The 15,870-nt window shown below is 43.3% G+C and overlaps 1 protein-coding gene across 2 annotated transcripts in view; it reads right to left on the bottom strand.

Annotated features, from left to right (window-relative positions):
- The window catches only part of LOC120917337 (inositol-trisphosphate 3-kinase B-like), a 143,575-nt gene that overhangs the window by 31,640 nt on the left and 96,065 nt on the right, over positions 1 to 15,870 (bottom strand). For both annotated transcript variants that reach the window (XM_040328558.1, XM_040328559.1), the window contains exon 3: positions 6,997 to 7,081. In XM_040328558.1, coding sequence (XP_040184492.1) covers positions 6,997 to 7,081 — 85 coding nt within the window. The remainder of the gene's footprint in view (positions 1 to 6,996; positions 7,082 to 15,870) is intronic.

Below are 15,870 nucleotides of genomic sequence, written 5' to 3'. Positions count from 1 at the left end.
ATTAAACAAGCTGAAGTTAGCTGAAGCCGATTGGGTACCAAGCACAGCTGCACTAGATCCTGAGTGAATCTCCTTCTTAATGACACAAGGTGACAACGCTCTCTCTTACTTCACCAGATCTATGGAGGAACAGTGTTATCACCCTAGGACCACAAACACCACCTCCTCTCCTCACCTCCATGAGAAAGCGAGAAGGTGCAGTTTACAAAAGATATCTGGCAATGCTGATCAAACTTTGTTTGAGATATCAGTTCAGTTTAGAAAATTTCCTTGGTCTAAAAAAATAAATCAAATGCTGCAAACACATCTAAGAACTGAAAATCTGTAAAATCTTTTTCTTCCAGTCCATTTCAGAGTGACACAGAAATTTAAAAACAGTCGGGTAATAAAATTGCCTTCATGAGATTGGGACACTGGCAAACAGAAATATCGTAAACCAGACTCTATATAACCCCCTCCTCTACCTAGCATGCCTCAGTTTTGTGAGAAGGCAATGCACAGGGCCCAAAAACAGAGGACACGAACATGTGTCTTTTAATGGACATGGAGAAAAAAAAAATCGTACTTTCTTCGTCATAGTCAAAGGAATTCAGAAACAGTTGGGATGCCCAGGATTAGTCCAACCGAGGGGAGTGCAGCAGCCACTCACAGAACCAAAAAGGGTCTAGTAACCAATTGTAATCCAGGAATACCAAAAGGACCAACATTAAATGCCAAACTAGATCAGAAGACCCCTCTAAAAAAAGGGAATAAAGAGATTACTGCCAAGTGGGAAGACTTCACCCAAAGAAATGTCCACACCAGCAGGATGCAGTGAACTAAAGCACCAATAAAGGAAGTGGAACAGGCAATTACCTAATGAGGAACAAATAGGCAAACAGCATCATATGGTCAACAAAAAGAACACTGGGGCAGACCCCAAGCGGGAATCATGAAGACTAGCTAGGCATTGTCCCGCAAAATGCATAGAGACTACACATTCCGCAAATCATCACTGCTATAAATACTACGTTGGTATCTTTAATGTACATTGGTGAATCTGTGCTTTTATTATGATATAATCTATGCGGAATTGTATTTGTCTTCTGTGTAAATTGAAATACATTTTTTTTTTTACTTTTCTACATACTTGAGGTATTACTTTATTCAGCACCACTCATAAAAGTCGCATGGGCAAATTGTGTTTTGTTTGTTCTGGAATATTGGGGACTGAGTGCTGCTTTAGTCTGAGCACCGGTGGCCTCCCTTTCTTTTTTCATACTACCAACCCTGGGAATTAAGGAATGGGAGACAATAGGCTAAAAGTTAAGGTGTCTAGCCACACAACCTATTAGATCAACCAGATTGGAGCTGTTGGGAACACCAGCAAGCAGATTAAGCAAAATTCATCCACAAAAAAAAACCCTAGACTCATCTCTGGGGCCTGACAGAGGACTCTGCACGACCTGCCTATCATTAAAACAGAACTTGGTTCTAAACATCATCTGATGTGCCACCCCCCACCAGCCACCCACCCCAGTCCAGGGAAGCATCCACTGGCCTTAGCCAAACAGTAAATGCGAATCTAGAGACGCGTCTCCAAGAGGCTGCTGGTCAGTTATGGAAGGAGAACCCAATCCCAGGTTATCTGGTCTCATAAAGGCTTCTGAACATACTCTGTCCCCAGCAGTGAGTACCTGTAACAGGATAATAACGTGACTGGTGACAATCCAGTGCAACACAGGTTCCTCCAGCAATGGCACCTTTCTGACGTGGAAGTGTATCCAGATGCAAAAATATCACTCTGGAAAGGAGTCTACCAGTTGAAGACAGTTAGATGTAATGAAGGATACCATGTAGACAAAAGCAGCATGCTAAGCATGATCTAACATAGGGACCAGGTAACTTTTCCTATTACAGGAAGAACTCCTAAACCTTCCCAGAGGGGCAACCCATGCAGCACAAAGTGATGTCCAATGGATTCACGGGTCTGAATCATGGCGGGATCTCTCACAGTCTGGGAAATAGACTGATGCCTCAGGTACATGGACACCCTAGCAAAGGAAATCTACCTGAAAGGGTGGGGGGGGGGAAGAGACCACCTCATTTGCCCTAAAAGACTGAGTTGGCGCACTGGAGACCATGCAAACGTCCCATCTCAAGTCCAGGCTCCCAGATACAGGCGGAGCCTGAAGAAGACCAAGAGTCAATGAGAGTTAGTGAAACAATATTAGGAGAAAGTTTCCTCAACACCCTACAAGCTCCTGAAGGGAAGGAAGGCAAGCTGTTCCTGACAGCTAGGGAAGGGTGCACTGACCCCGAGTGTAGATTTCTTTAGAGAGGATTTTGATTGGGCAGTGTCGTTTGCTTGTGACCGATAACTATTACAATAGACACCTGCGAAGCGCCACTGAATTAAAGCTGATTAGGCCCCTCAGAAGAGCTCTGCCTGCAAGGGTTCAAAAATCTGACCTTTCTTTATTAAGGTCATCTAAGCCTTCCACAATTGGGATACCAGGAAGAGGCACCAAGATGGACAAAAAGTTCAGAGTTATGAGACGTAGCATATGCCTCTGGAGGACAATAAAGTGGTCAGTTCATTGTTAAGAACGAAAACAGTAAGAATCTATTTTGGCTGACCCTGTAAATCAGAGGGTTCCTTCAGTGGGGGAACACTGATGTGTACCAACCACCATAAGGGGTTTAAAAGCATCTGAGGATGTACTCTTATCCCATATAAGGGAGTGTAATTCCAGATGGGAGGTAACTCTCAAAGCCAAGTTCCCACATACACTGAAATAAGGGGACTCAAGGTGTGGGGAACTCAGTAGGAAACAGAAAGACAAACTGCTGAATACCATAGCACTGGCAAAATGAGGGGGGGGGGGGCAGCTAAAGAATGTGCCACACACAACTCCTGAGGAAAGATTAGAAGGACTAAATGTATTCACTCTTGAGAAGAGGAGAATAAGGGGGGATATGATCAACATGTACAAATATATAAGAGGTCCATATAGTGAACTTGGTGTTGAGTTATTCACTTTACGGTCAACACTGAGGACAAGGGGGCACTCTTTACGTCTAGAGGAAAAGAGATTTCACCTCCAAATACGGAAAGGTTTCTTCACAGTAAGAGCTGTGAAAATGTGGAACAGACTCCCTCCAGAGGTGGTTCTGGCCAGCTCAGTAGATTGCTTTAAGAAAGGTCTGGATACTTTCCTAAATGTACAGAATATAACTGAGTACTAAGATTTGTAGGTAAAGCTGATCCAGGGAATATCCGATTGCCTCTCGGGGGATCAGGAAGGAATTTTTTCCCCTGCTTTAGCAAATTGGATCATGCTCTGCTGGGGTTTTTTGCCTTCCTCTCCTTGTGTTTTTTATTTTGTTTGTTTATTTTTTTGTGGTTGAACTGGATGTCTTTTTTCAACCTGACTAACTTAGGGCCAGATCCTCAAAAGAGATACGACGGCGTATCTACTGATACGCCGTCGTATCCCTGTTTCTATCTTTGGAACTGATCCACAGAATCAGTTTCCAAGAGATAGACAGAAGATCCGGCATGTGTAAGGGACTTACACTGCCGGATCTTAGGATGCAGTACCGCATCCGCCGCTGGGGGCATTTTGCGTCGAAATGCCGCCTCGGGTATGCAAATTAGCACTTACGGAGATCCACAAAGCTTTTCAGCTTTGTTTTTCTCCGTAAGTATTAAGTTGCATGTGTAAAATTAGGGCTGCTTTTACAAAGTGTAAACTGTTTACACCTTGTAAAAACAGACCCTTCTGTCCAGTGACGCAGTTTTTTTTTTGTTTTCAATTTTTTTTTCCCGCAGTATCTTTTTTTTTTCCCGACGCAACTTTATTGACCCGTCGCGATCCACAAAGCTCGGCGTAACGTAATTTCGCGCTATGCACATCGGGAAAATGACGTCACGAGCATGCGCAGTACGGCCGGCGCGGGAGCGCGCCTAATTTAAATGGGAATCACCCCCAGTTGAAGAGGAACGCCTTGCTCCGGCCGGATTTAAGTTACACCGCTCAAAATTTCTAGGTAAGTGCTTTGTGGATCGGGCACTTAGTTAGAGATTTTGTGGCGGTGTAACTTAAATGGCAAAAGTTACGTTGCGCCGGGTTTTTGAGGATTAGGCCCTATGTAACTATGTATATAGTTGAATTTTAATGGCAAGTTTGAAAAAGTTTACATTACACAGGTGAATAAATTTCAAACCCAATTTCTAGTTTTCTGATGGTTTTAGCATATAAACAAATACTATTCAGGATGCACATAATAAGTGTAAAGCAAAGGCAGTCCCCACAGAGTGGGGTCTGGGTATCGCTCCCAAGGTTTTGCTGAGGATGCACCAGTCTGGATGCACTGCTTCTACTATTGTGTTAGAAGACTGAGGATTGATTGAAAAATCTGAAGTAAAACAAACTAGTTAAAGGGTCACTAAAGGATTTTTTTTTTTTTTTCCCAAATAGCTTCCTTTACCTTACTGCAGTCCTGGTTTCATGTCCTCATTGTTCGTTTTTGCTTTGATGTTGCTGTAATTCCTCTCTGTTCTGGACACTTCCTGGTTGTCTGTTTCCTGATCACCACAGTACTGGGAGATTTTTCACTGTGGTGACTAATCAAGGAGGTGTGATTACTGTGTGTCAGCACCAATCCAGTTTCGTTTTGCAAAACCTTCACTGCCCTCTATTGGCTCTTTGTCTCTGTACATCAGAGAACCAGGAAACAACAGCAAAAACGAAACTAAACTGTAGGTACATTATATGATTGTTTTTTTATCTATTTTTAATAATTTTTAAAAGGAATCAGTTAACTATTATGTCTCTATACCCTGTAAACAGTCATTTCAGCAAAACAAAATTGTTTCCTTTAGTGACCCTTTAAGCTAGTGATTTTTCCAGAAGATTGATGTGGACCATTACCTTAGGGCACAAGCAAAAAACAGAGGATTCATGGAGTAGGGTGGGTTATAGGGGGACCTCAGAGGGTGTGACCTTAAAGGCTTTGCCAGTGTTTAATCACCTGAAAGTACAAGCCTATCAGCCAGGGTCTATGAATATCAAAGTATCATAGTTTTTATAATATCTATGAATATCAAGTCTGTGTCCTGTATGAATAAACATTTTTGTTTTTGGGTTTGGATATCCTTTAAGATCAAAGCAATATGGGTGAATGGAAAACTGCAAAGCTTTGTGTAATTCTGCTTAGAATTCAGCTCTGAATATTTAATGGGGGGGGGGGGGGTAAATTAAATGTACTTTTACTTTTAGAAGAAAGAAAGGCTACCTACTAGCCACGCTTTAAATGGTCGCTGAATGCTGCCTTTAGTAACACTGCATACCATTTGATTAAATGACAGTGCAAAAAACTTTTTTTTTTTAATCTTTTTTCTAGCGATTACATAGCCACACAGCTCCAGGCCTTGGGCTGGTAGGAGAAGACTCCAACAACGCCCAGAGCATTGTCACCAGTAGGGTAACACTGGTGCCAATGTAGCACTGTTTTTGGTTCACACCAAGCAGATCAGGACTCAGGACTGTTCGTGATCGGTAGCAAAAAGTTATTTACACTACTAATTAATCAATCTGCATTTAGTATTACTAAAGGCAGTGGGAAGTAACATTTAAAGCTTGGTTAGTAGATAGCCTTTCCCTCTTTTTTTAAAGTAAATATGTAGAGTAAATAATGAAGACATACATGCAGAGGGTACTTTATTGATTATCAGTAGATCCACAGCTGTATGCAGCTGGATGTATATCAAAATTTAAATCTTAAAAAAAAGTTTAGTTCCACGTCCTCCTGCCTCCCTATTCTCCCTATTGGCTTTTTGAAGGTACAGGCAACCTTTACTAACTAATGAGGATGAGCAAAGTGCAAAGAAGGCTGTATCAAGCTTCATTTCTGCACGAAACGTCCAGATGTGCTTATATGTTTACCTGTCTAGATCTGTGGATCCACTGATTGTTCCAACAATGGAAAGATGTATGGAGAAGCCCCATTGTATTTGGGGGTGTTATTCCTGATGAATCTGGTGAAGCAGCCTAAGCTTATAGTGAGGAACTGGGAAAGTGGCACCTTTATATGGTCAACAGTATGGTCTATTTCTAAGGAGGTTTGGCATCTTATTCTATGGCTTTTAAAGTATATCTAAAGCCAATATATATATATTTTTTTCGCTTTGGATAGATTTTTTTCTCTGTCTGCGTCCTATTGGGGAGATTTCCTATCCTAGAGAGGAAGCAGGGATGGACTGGCCATTGGGACTACAGGGAGTTTCCCGGTGGGCCGATGGCTCAGTGGGCTGGCTTCAGTGACAGCAGACCGCCGCCCCCCCTCCGCTCCTCTGTCTCTCTCTTCCCGCAGCACTCACCTCCTCTTCCCCCCCGCAGCGCTCACCTGGGGGGAACAGAGAAGCAGGGGGAGGACCACAGGAGCAGGGGGGACGACAGAGGAGCATGGGGGAGGGGACAGACAGCTGACTCAACAGCTATGGCCTGGGAGTTTCTCACTTCTGCCTAATCTTGTCCCATAAGGGGGGCCCCGAAGGTATTCTTTTCCCCGGGTGAAATAATGTCTAGCTTCCCCACTGGTACTGCCTATAAAAGTACCAGTACCAGCTGTTCTACTCTAATAAAGTAGAACGGTTAGTGGCTAGTGAAGGGGGAGAGGGGGCTTGGGTGGCTGGGTGCGGGAGTTGTCTCGCTGCCATGGGAGAGACCTATCAAAGTGGGTCAGTCTGGATGAAGTCCAGGGCCAAATTTTTGTCCCAGTCAAGCCCTAAGAGGAAGTCTCACTACAGCCAAGGTCACCAAAACAGGCGCCCCATTGAAAAATGACCTGTTCTGTTGACAACTGTTTCCCAATAACAGAAAAACAGACAGAAATAAAAAGCTGACAAATTTATCTTGCAATCCTTCCACACATCATAAATAACAATAGTTCTGGCTTTGGATGCATTTTAACACTTCACATGCACTAGGGCTCCATCTTGTTTCGTTTTACCTTCATGGCCAGCCAGTTGAACCCAGGAATTCTGCCGTCTGAGTGACCAGTGCACCATTGTGAAGAACGTCTTCCATGATTTTGTCTAGAAAAAGTTATAACAAACCAAAGTTAACAAGATTCAAATAAATTGCTTCAGATATCAAACAAAAGGGCAACAAATAAGATCTTAAAATGGACATTACAGCAATAAATTATTAGACTATTAACACCATAAAATAAATATGAAGTGATGCGTTCTATATTACAATAACATTTATATGAAAAACTGCACGGCCCAAGCATTTCTTTACCAGACCTATGTAAAAAAACATTCTGCATGAGCTGAGTTTTCCGATAAGTTCTGTGGTTTACTGGTCAGTCTACACCCACATACTTAACTATGTTCATTACCTAAAGAAAATACACCAAATGTAAAGTAGAGCTAGATAAAATAAGATTTCTTGCAGGACTACGAAACTTAAAGTGACACTAAAGGTTCACTTTTTTTTAAATAGCAAACATGTCATACTTACCTTTACTGTGCAGTTCATTTTGCACAGAGTGGCCCCGATCCTCCAGTTCTAGGGGCCCACAACGGCTCCTCCCCGCAATAGATAACCCCCTCTGGTAAGCTCTCTCCCGAGGCGGTTACCTTGCAGGCGCGCTCCCGTGTCATACACTCGGCATCCATAGCCGCAGAGTGTATGACTCGGCCCGCCCTCCGAGTCATTGGACAGCAGTGGGAGCCAATGGCTGCGCAGCTATTAATCTATCCAATGAAGAGCCGAGAGCAATGCAGGATCGCACCCACTGAAATCCGGGAGCCCAGGTAAATAAAATGGGGGGCTGGGGGGCCGGACAGTGCAAGGTGTTTTTTCACCTTAATGCATAAAGGTGAAAAAACACAAAGGTTTACAACCCCTTTAATGTCCATGGTAAAAATGTAATGTTCAGTAACCCCAGAGTGCATTGGGGTAAAACAGCTGGCCAAACAGAATAAGGAGTACTCAGTAAATGTGATCTGCGTATCCAACATGGATGTCTACTGGACTCATTTAACTATGAGAAGGCTGCTGGGTATACCCCAAACAGACTGAAAGGATCGTATATGGCAGGGATCTCCAAACTTTCTAAACAAACGGGCAGTTTACTGTCCTCCAGACTTTAGGGAGAATGGACTGTGGCCATTGGGAGTAGAACTTATCCTGGCGTCAGTGGGAGTAAACAATGCATGTTTGGTATTAGGGGGAGGAATAGTGCCCTGTCGCTGGTGTCAGTTGAAGAAATGGTGCCCCATCATTGGTGTCAGTGGGAGGAATAGTGCCCCATCATTAGCGTTAATGGGGGGGGGGGGAATACTGCACCATTGTCGTCAGTGGGATTAATTTGTGCCCAATCATTGGTGTCAGTGGGAATAATCATGCCCCATCATTGGTGTCAGTGGGAATAATCATGCCCCATCATTGGTGTCAGTGGGAATAATCATGCCCCATCATTGGTGTCAGTTTGAGGAATAGTACCCCATTATTGGTGTCAATTGAAGAAATAGTGCCCAATTGTTGGATGTCAGTAGCAGGAATATTGCTCCATTGCTGGTGTCAGTGGGAGGAATAGTGTATTGTATCAGTGGAAAGAAAAAAGGGCTGAATAAGGGCAGGGAAAGGGCCGCATTCGGCCCTCAGGCCACAGTTTGGAGACCCCTGGAACTTACTGGACTACATTAGTATGGGCTGAAAGCAAACCTGAGATTTGCTCATGAAAGCAAATACCTGTTGATCTGCCAGAAATGCACTCAGTTCCCAAGTCATGTTGTGGGATGACAACGCAGCATTTTATAGGACTGATGCCGCGTACACACGACCATTTTTAATGTCCTAGAAAAAACAACGTTTTTTTCTACGTGATTCTTGTCAAGCCGGCCTTGCCTACACACAATCGCGGAAAAAAAAAATCCAGCAAAGCGCAGTGACATACAACACGTACAACGGAAGTATAAAAGGGAAGTTCCATTCAGATGGCGCCACCCTTTGGGATGTTTTTGCCGATTTCGTGTTAGTAAAGTTTGGTGAGAGACGATTCACGCTTTTCAGTCTGTTACAGCGTGATGAATGTGCTATTTCCATTACGAACGATAGTTTTACCAGAAAGAGCGCTCCAGTCTCATAACTTGCTTCTGAGCATGCACGTTTTTTTCACGTCGTTAAAACCTACACACAATGTGAAAAACGATGTGAAAAAATAGAGCATGTTCTAAATTTTTAATGCCCATTTTTCACGTCATGAAAAATGCTCTGGAGCCCACACACGATCGTTTTTAATGACATTAAAAAAAAAAATACATTTTTCACGTCATGAAAAACGGTCGTGTGTACGCGGCATGAGAGGTGTTAGCTCTGCCCAGCATCTAATCTACTCAACCACTCCTAATTAATTTCAGATCTCTGCAACATAAAGGCTAATTAACTGTGGCCCAAAATACAAACTTGTAATAACACAGGGCATATGGAGAAGACACGGGGCAGCTTTGAATTTCTGACATGATCAACAGGGTTTTGTTTGTACTTCTCAAAGACATAACAAAATGCTTCCAATGGAATTTTAAACAGACTAAAAGGGAGCAAACGAGAAGTTCATTATCAGAGTTTACACTTTGAGCAGAGCAGCTGCTACTGCCAAGTAGAGTGGCGACAGAGTGGAGGGTTAGGCTGGCCATACACGGTGTGACTTTCTTTCCTGCAACCACAGACAGTGTTGACATGGGAATCAGCAATGGTATTCTCTGTGGGGGATTGGGGAAGACATCCTTGCCGGGAGAAGACTGATTATTGCTAGCGGCTATGGCAATAATCGCAAGTAAATCCGGCAGGCTGGTTGTACCCAAGTCGATCGATAAATTTGGCACATTCAGCCTGCCCATTAACATTTCCAATCGTGTATTGCTGGCCTTTGTCAGTATATACTGCTGATTGAAGGGGGAATAAAATGAACTTTTGCTTTGGCCTATATGGGCAAAGCACGAGTTCATGTTAAAGAAATCCTGCGGGCAAAAAAAATACAGACATCCTGACTAGAGCATAACTATGGATGGAGATTCACGATGTTTCGATTTTTTGGGTTGGTGCATGTCTGGGGTTCAGCCTACAGCTTTCAAAGTCCCTGATGGCAGCTGCTATACACATAAATGTTCCCCTTGGTTAATGGTGTTCTAAGGCCCCTTTTACACGGGGCAGGGGAGTTGCGGTGGCGCTATACTGTCGCATTTACCGCAATATTCGGCCGCTAGCAGTGCAGTGCAGTTTTTAACTCCCGCTAGCGGCTGAATAAGGGTTAATACCGCCAACAATGCCTCTGCAGGTATTACCGCGGTTTCCCATTGATTTCAATGGGAAGGAGCGGTAAACACACCGCTCCTATACCGCTCCAAAGATGCGGCTAGCAGGACTTTTCGTGCTAGCGCACCGCTTCAGTGTGAAAGACTGAAGACTGCATGGTACGATTTTTTCAGGCGGTATAGCAGCGATATTTTTAGCGAAAAAAACACCTGAAAAACATGTCAGTGTGAAAGGGGCCTTAATGAAGAATTCTTCAAAGCAATAACCTACAACAAAAAATCTAATTCCATCCTATACCTGTTTGACTTCAGCAGAGCGAGTTCTGCTTGGTTTCTATGGGGGCACCCGAGCCGCGGATCGGATCAAGAAGAGGATCCTCCTGCTATCAAATAATTTCCTTATCGATTACTTACACCAGTAATAACAAACTTTCACAGTGTTTGTGTCAATAGAAAACCTTTGTCATGTATTATAATGTACTGCTGGAAAACAATCGCTTTCAGTTTTATGATCCCCCCCCCCCCCCCATTTGTCTAGCCTGTACAACCTTCCGACTAACTAAAAATACACTGAATGTTTGGTCAATGAGACCACAAGAGTGAAAGGAAGTAGGTGGGCGTTTAAAGGATTGTTAAAGTCTGACAGCATGAAGAGATATCTTTCTGAATGAATTTAAAGTGGTTCTAAAGTCAGAATTTTTTTATCTTAATGCATTCTATACATTAAGATAAAAAACTTTCTGTGTGCAGCAGCCCCCCTAATACTTAACTGAGCCCCATCTGAGACAGCCGCGGCTGCCATTGGCTCCCACTGCTGTCAAAGAAAAGTCAGTGAGCCAATGAAAGAGAGGGGGTACGGCCGATCTTTGGCTCCGTGTCTGAATGGACACACAGAGCAGCGACACGGCTCGGGTGCCCCCATAGCAAGCTGCTTGTTGTGGGGGCACTCGGCAGGAGGGAGGGACCAGGAGAGCCGAAGAGGGACCCAAGAAAAGGGGGATCTGGGCTGCTCTGTGCAAATCCACTGCATAGACCAGGTAAGTATAACATGTTTGTTTTTTTAAAGAAAAAAAAAACTAGACTTTAGTATCACTTTAAGAAATTGAGATATACAAAACAGTCAATACTGAACGCCATCTATTCATTGCAAACACATTTATCCTGGAGCAGAATTTGTACAGGATCACCGATACCTGACAAGAGGATCCACAGGCTTAACATGGCTCTGCCTTAACCAAACAGCTTTATTTACTGCACCTCACAAACCAGGAACTTGGCCATTTTTTTTAAATAACAGCTTAGATATGATCTTTTAACCACATGGTCGGGATACAAACTGCTAGGTGTAAATGCTAACCTCTTATCCGCGGTCCTCTTGCCATCCTAACACTTCTGAGAACATTAGGACTATTGGAGCATCAAACTTACCAGCCAAATACAGTAAAACAAGTTACTCATGAGGGCCGATATATGGAGGAGGAGCTGGAAATCTTCAATGTTCACTATGAATATTCAATGTGCAGATAAAAGAAATAAAACAGGAATTTGCTTTTACGTGATTGGATGATTGAGGCCTGGTTCACACTGGTACGATTTGAGATGCGATTTGAGATGTCAGCAATTGTCGGCAATGGTACCGTCCTAATCGGTGCGACGCCGCATCTGCGGCGCTGCACTGATTTCAAAAAGTAGTTCCTGTACTACTTTTTGCGATTTCGGGCCGCGATTTACATTGACATCTGTGCAGAAACCTGCACAGATGTCTCTGAAATGGCGGCCGAATTCGGGACTGCCAGCGGGGGTGAAATCGTGCGAGTTCAGCTGAACTTGCACGATTTCACTCCCGCAACCCAGTGTGAACCTGGGCTGAAGGTTCGCAGCCTCATTGAATCTACTTGAGAGTGAACAGCTGGGTTTATTTAGTCAGTTATTACTGAGAGCAAAGCTGGACGACGGTGTAATGTCCAATGAGCCTTTAGTTTACATTAATGGGATTGCAGAAAGATTAATTACTATTGGTTGTTATAGCAACTGTACATTACATTACCAAATAAAACTGAAAAAGTGTTGTGCCCATAATGAAATATAATATTGTAAAGAGGGTAAAGCCTAAGGGCTCCTTTAAACCTGCTGGGTTGCCTAAACCCAGTACCAATGTAAAGCTATTTGTCAGTTCACAGCAAAATGCAGCACTAGTCTGCGCCAAACATGTTGAATTTCTGCCTAGCACAGTCCGATATTCTGTAACACATTTCAATGCACGGTGGCACAGAACATTATCATTAATGTTTGGAAAAAAGAAACCGCTGGAATGCAAGTTAACAACACACACTAGCCAGGGGTCAAGTCCTGGGGAAAAAAGTGTGGGAACTCCCACCCAAGATCCACTCCCCCACCAAAAAAAAAAAAAATGATATGCTCATATGCTTAATTACTAAACCGCATCTTTTTGTTTATTTCCGGTCCACTGTACCTTAGTAATCCTTTATGTTACTGGCCGTTTCCTGTATATGGATTCATTGGGTAGTGTGCGGGTATTCTGTCACTTCCTTGATGCTGCAATGTCTCCTGGGAGCTTTTGTCATTGTTCCCAGGAGACATTGCGGAGGTCTGCCACAAGTTATCGTGGGATTTAGAAAGAACTTTAAGCAGTGACTCGAGCTGGGCATCTCCGCTTAGTAAAGGATTGGCCCAGGCGGCTCGGCTGCTCTAGTCTGCAAAGGGAACTGCGTTCCTGCTGTGAAAAAAGTGCAGGAACGCCATTCCCACACGTTCCCGCAGGACTTGAGCCCTGACACTAGCACGCCCATTGTTCACACTGTAAAGTGTGTGCTGTACTGTGCTGTGAATGGGCTTTAATTCCTGCCAATTTTTATTTGATTTTTTGTTCCTATAAAGGAGCCAAACCTCTGTCATGTTGTCATTGCTGTCTGTATTTTCAAATAGAAATACAGGCTGCAATATAAAATGTTAGTAGTGTGAGTAGATAGGGGTTGGAACCCTCTCTTCCTGCCTTGGTGATAGACCATCATATTGTGAATCGTAGGGTGCCATCAAGAGAGGAAGGCAAACAAAAAGAAAAATCTTTCTCGCAAAGTATGACAGACCTCAAGCCTAGCCTTTGTTTCGTCACATATGGCGACCCATCACATTTGGCCACCCGCTGGAGTGCGCATGCGCGACGCCGCCATATGCATTCCAACACTTTTACAAATGCTAAATTCTCTTTAAAAAGCAATTACTAAAACATTCACAAATTACTTTCAGCTAAATTCTCTAGCTATATTCTTCGTCACATTCGGCTACCCATTGAATTTGTAAAAGTGTTGGAGCGCATATAACGGCGTTGTGCATGTGCACTCCAGCGGGTAGCCAAATGTGATGGGTAGCCATATGTGACGAAACACCTTCATGATCAAAAAAAAGAAAAACGTCGAGTTGAGATAACCCTTTCCAGTGTTTTCTAACCCATCATTCTTCTTAAAGCGGAGTTCCGGCCACAATTTCACTTTTTAATATAAATACCCCTTTAATACACAAGCTTAATGTATTCTAGTAAAGTTAGTCTGTAAACTAAGGTCCGTTTTGTTAGGTTGTTACAGCATTTAGACACTTTATAAAATAGAAATTGACTGGGGCCATCTTAAGTGTGGGCATCATGAAGCCAGACTGTATGACTTCCTGGATTTCAGCCTTGCACATGCTCAGTGCTGCACAAGCAGTGTAATAGGTTTCAGATCAGGTTTCAGCACCTGTAATGTCCAAGTCACATGATTCTTCGAGACTGGGGAGTGCACAGACTCCTGGAAAGTTACACCCACTACATTCCCAGGAGTCTGTGTGGTGTAGGTTAGGAAGCTTAAACACCTGGGTGCAGGAAGTGGGAAGATTAACTATTCTGCCTAGCAACAACACTTTGAAGGCATCTAAAAAAAAAAAAAAAATTCTTAAAGGACTAATGAAATTTTTTTAAAACTACAATATAATGTAATGTTATATTTATGGGTGGAACTCCACTTTAAACATTGATTTGTCGCAACAGAAAATACCAAATTAGACACCTTCATTTTAATTGGCAGTGGGGTGTTAATTATAAAATGTATGTATTCCCACCTGTCTATATAAATCTGCTATAAAGTTAAAAGAAATGAAAGGTATATTCTATAGAGCAGAACACTTTGTACTGGCTGAAACTAAGAAAATCTCATTTGCATTATAACAGTTTTGTTTCTGCTTGAATGGCTCACCACAACTCACAGAACAGAATAAAGTAAACTTTGTTCTTGATAAAGGATTTCCTATCACTACAGCTTATACTAGGGTTGTTGGAAACCAGGAGCCACATTTGTTAGCATTATAGAGATATTTATGTACACCAGCTGGATGGGCACACTCGCAAGCAACTTCAGGCATAGCACTCAGTCAGTGGCTGCATAAACACGAATGCATTTTAAAATTAATCTGGCATTTAGGTTTGCTTTAGTGATAGGAAAGTAAAGAGTGCCTACTTGTCACATGCTTCCCAACCTTATTTTCACCCGTTGGGGCCCCCCAAAATTGCTGCGCGAGTTCCAACTCAACACAGCTTACACAAGGCTGAGGATCCTTCTCTGCCTCCAAGTCGCAGTGCTCAGGCCTGTTGATTGGCTGCTCAGGTACAGTGCCCCATTGAGGAAAGGAAAGGGTGAGAGCTCTGTAAACCATACCCACAATTCCTTGGACCCCTCAGGCCGCGTACACACGGTCGGACAAAACCGATGAGAAAGGACCGAGGTTCAGTTTCATCGGTCCAAACCGACCGTGTGTATAGACCATCGGTCTGTTGTCCTTCGGTCCAAAATTTTAAGACATGCTTCAAAATCGAAACGATGGCCCGCTGCCCGATCGGTCCAAACCGATGGTTAGTACAGAAAGCATCGGTTCAAAACCTGCGCATGCTCAGAATCAAGTCGACGCATGCTTGGAAGCATTGAACTTCGTTTTATTCAGCACGTCGTGTGTTTGACGTCACCGCGTTCTGACCCGATTGGTTTTTGGAACGATGGTGTGTACGCACTTCAGACCATCAGGCCACTTCAGCGGTGAACCGATGGAAATGGCCTGGACCATTCTCATCAGTTTGGAACGACCGTGTGTACGCGGCCTCAGTCTCCCTGTAGACATCCTGTTACTATGACATGAATTAAAAATTACAAGGTTGTGGTTTAGCAACACTTTTTTCACCCCCAAAAAAATCTTAAACATACCTGCTGTTTTTTCCCCAAAAATATGCATTATGCTTACCTTCCTGGCAGCCTGTGCTGACAATTTTGACTCCCTTGAAGCACTACAGCACCCATCAGAATCTTCAGAATTCAACACTTCAAGACGTGTCAAATGCCTGTTTCTCCAGCCGCACATTGTGGTTCTATCTTTCAGTCCCTACTTTACTACAGAGAATGTAGGTCAGTGGAAGGAAACACAGCGTGCATTGGGGGGCAAAGTCATTGCACTTAAACAACATTGGCAGCACGGGCAGGCAGAGCAGTAACTATAGTCTTCCTCTTTCTGCAGGGACTTGG

Source organism: Rana temporaria, chromosome 11 (genome assembly GCF_905171775.1).
Source record: "Rana temporaria chromosome 11, aRanTem1.1, whole genome shotgun sequence".
Classification (NCBI taxonomy): domain Eukaryota; kingdom Metazoa; phylum Chordata; class Amphibia; order Anura; family Ranidae; genus Rana; species Rana temporaria.
Note: the sequence above shows the minus strand (reverse complement) of the source record. Positions and strands in the feature narration are given on the sequence as shown.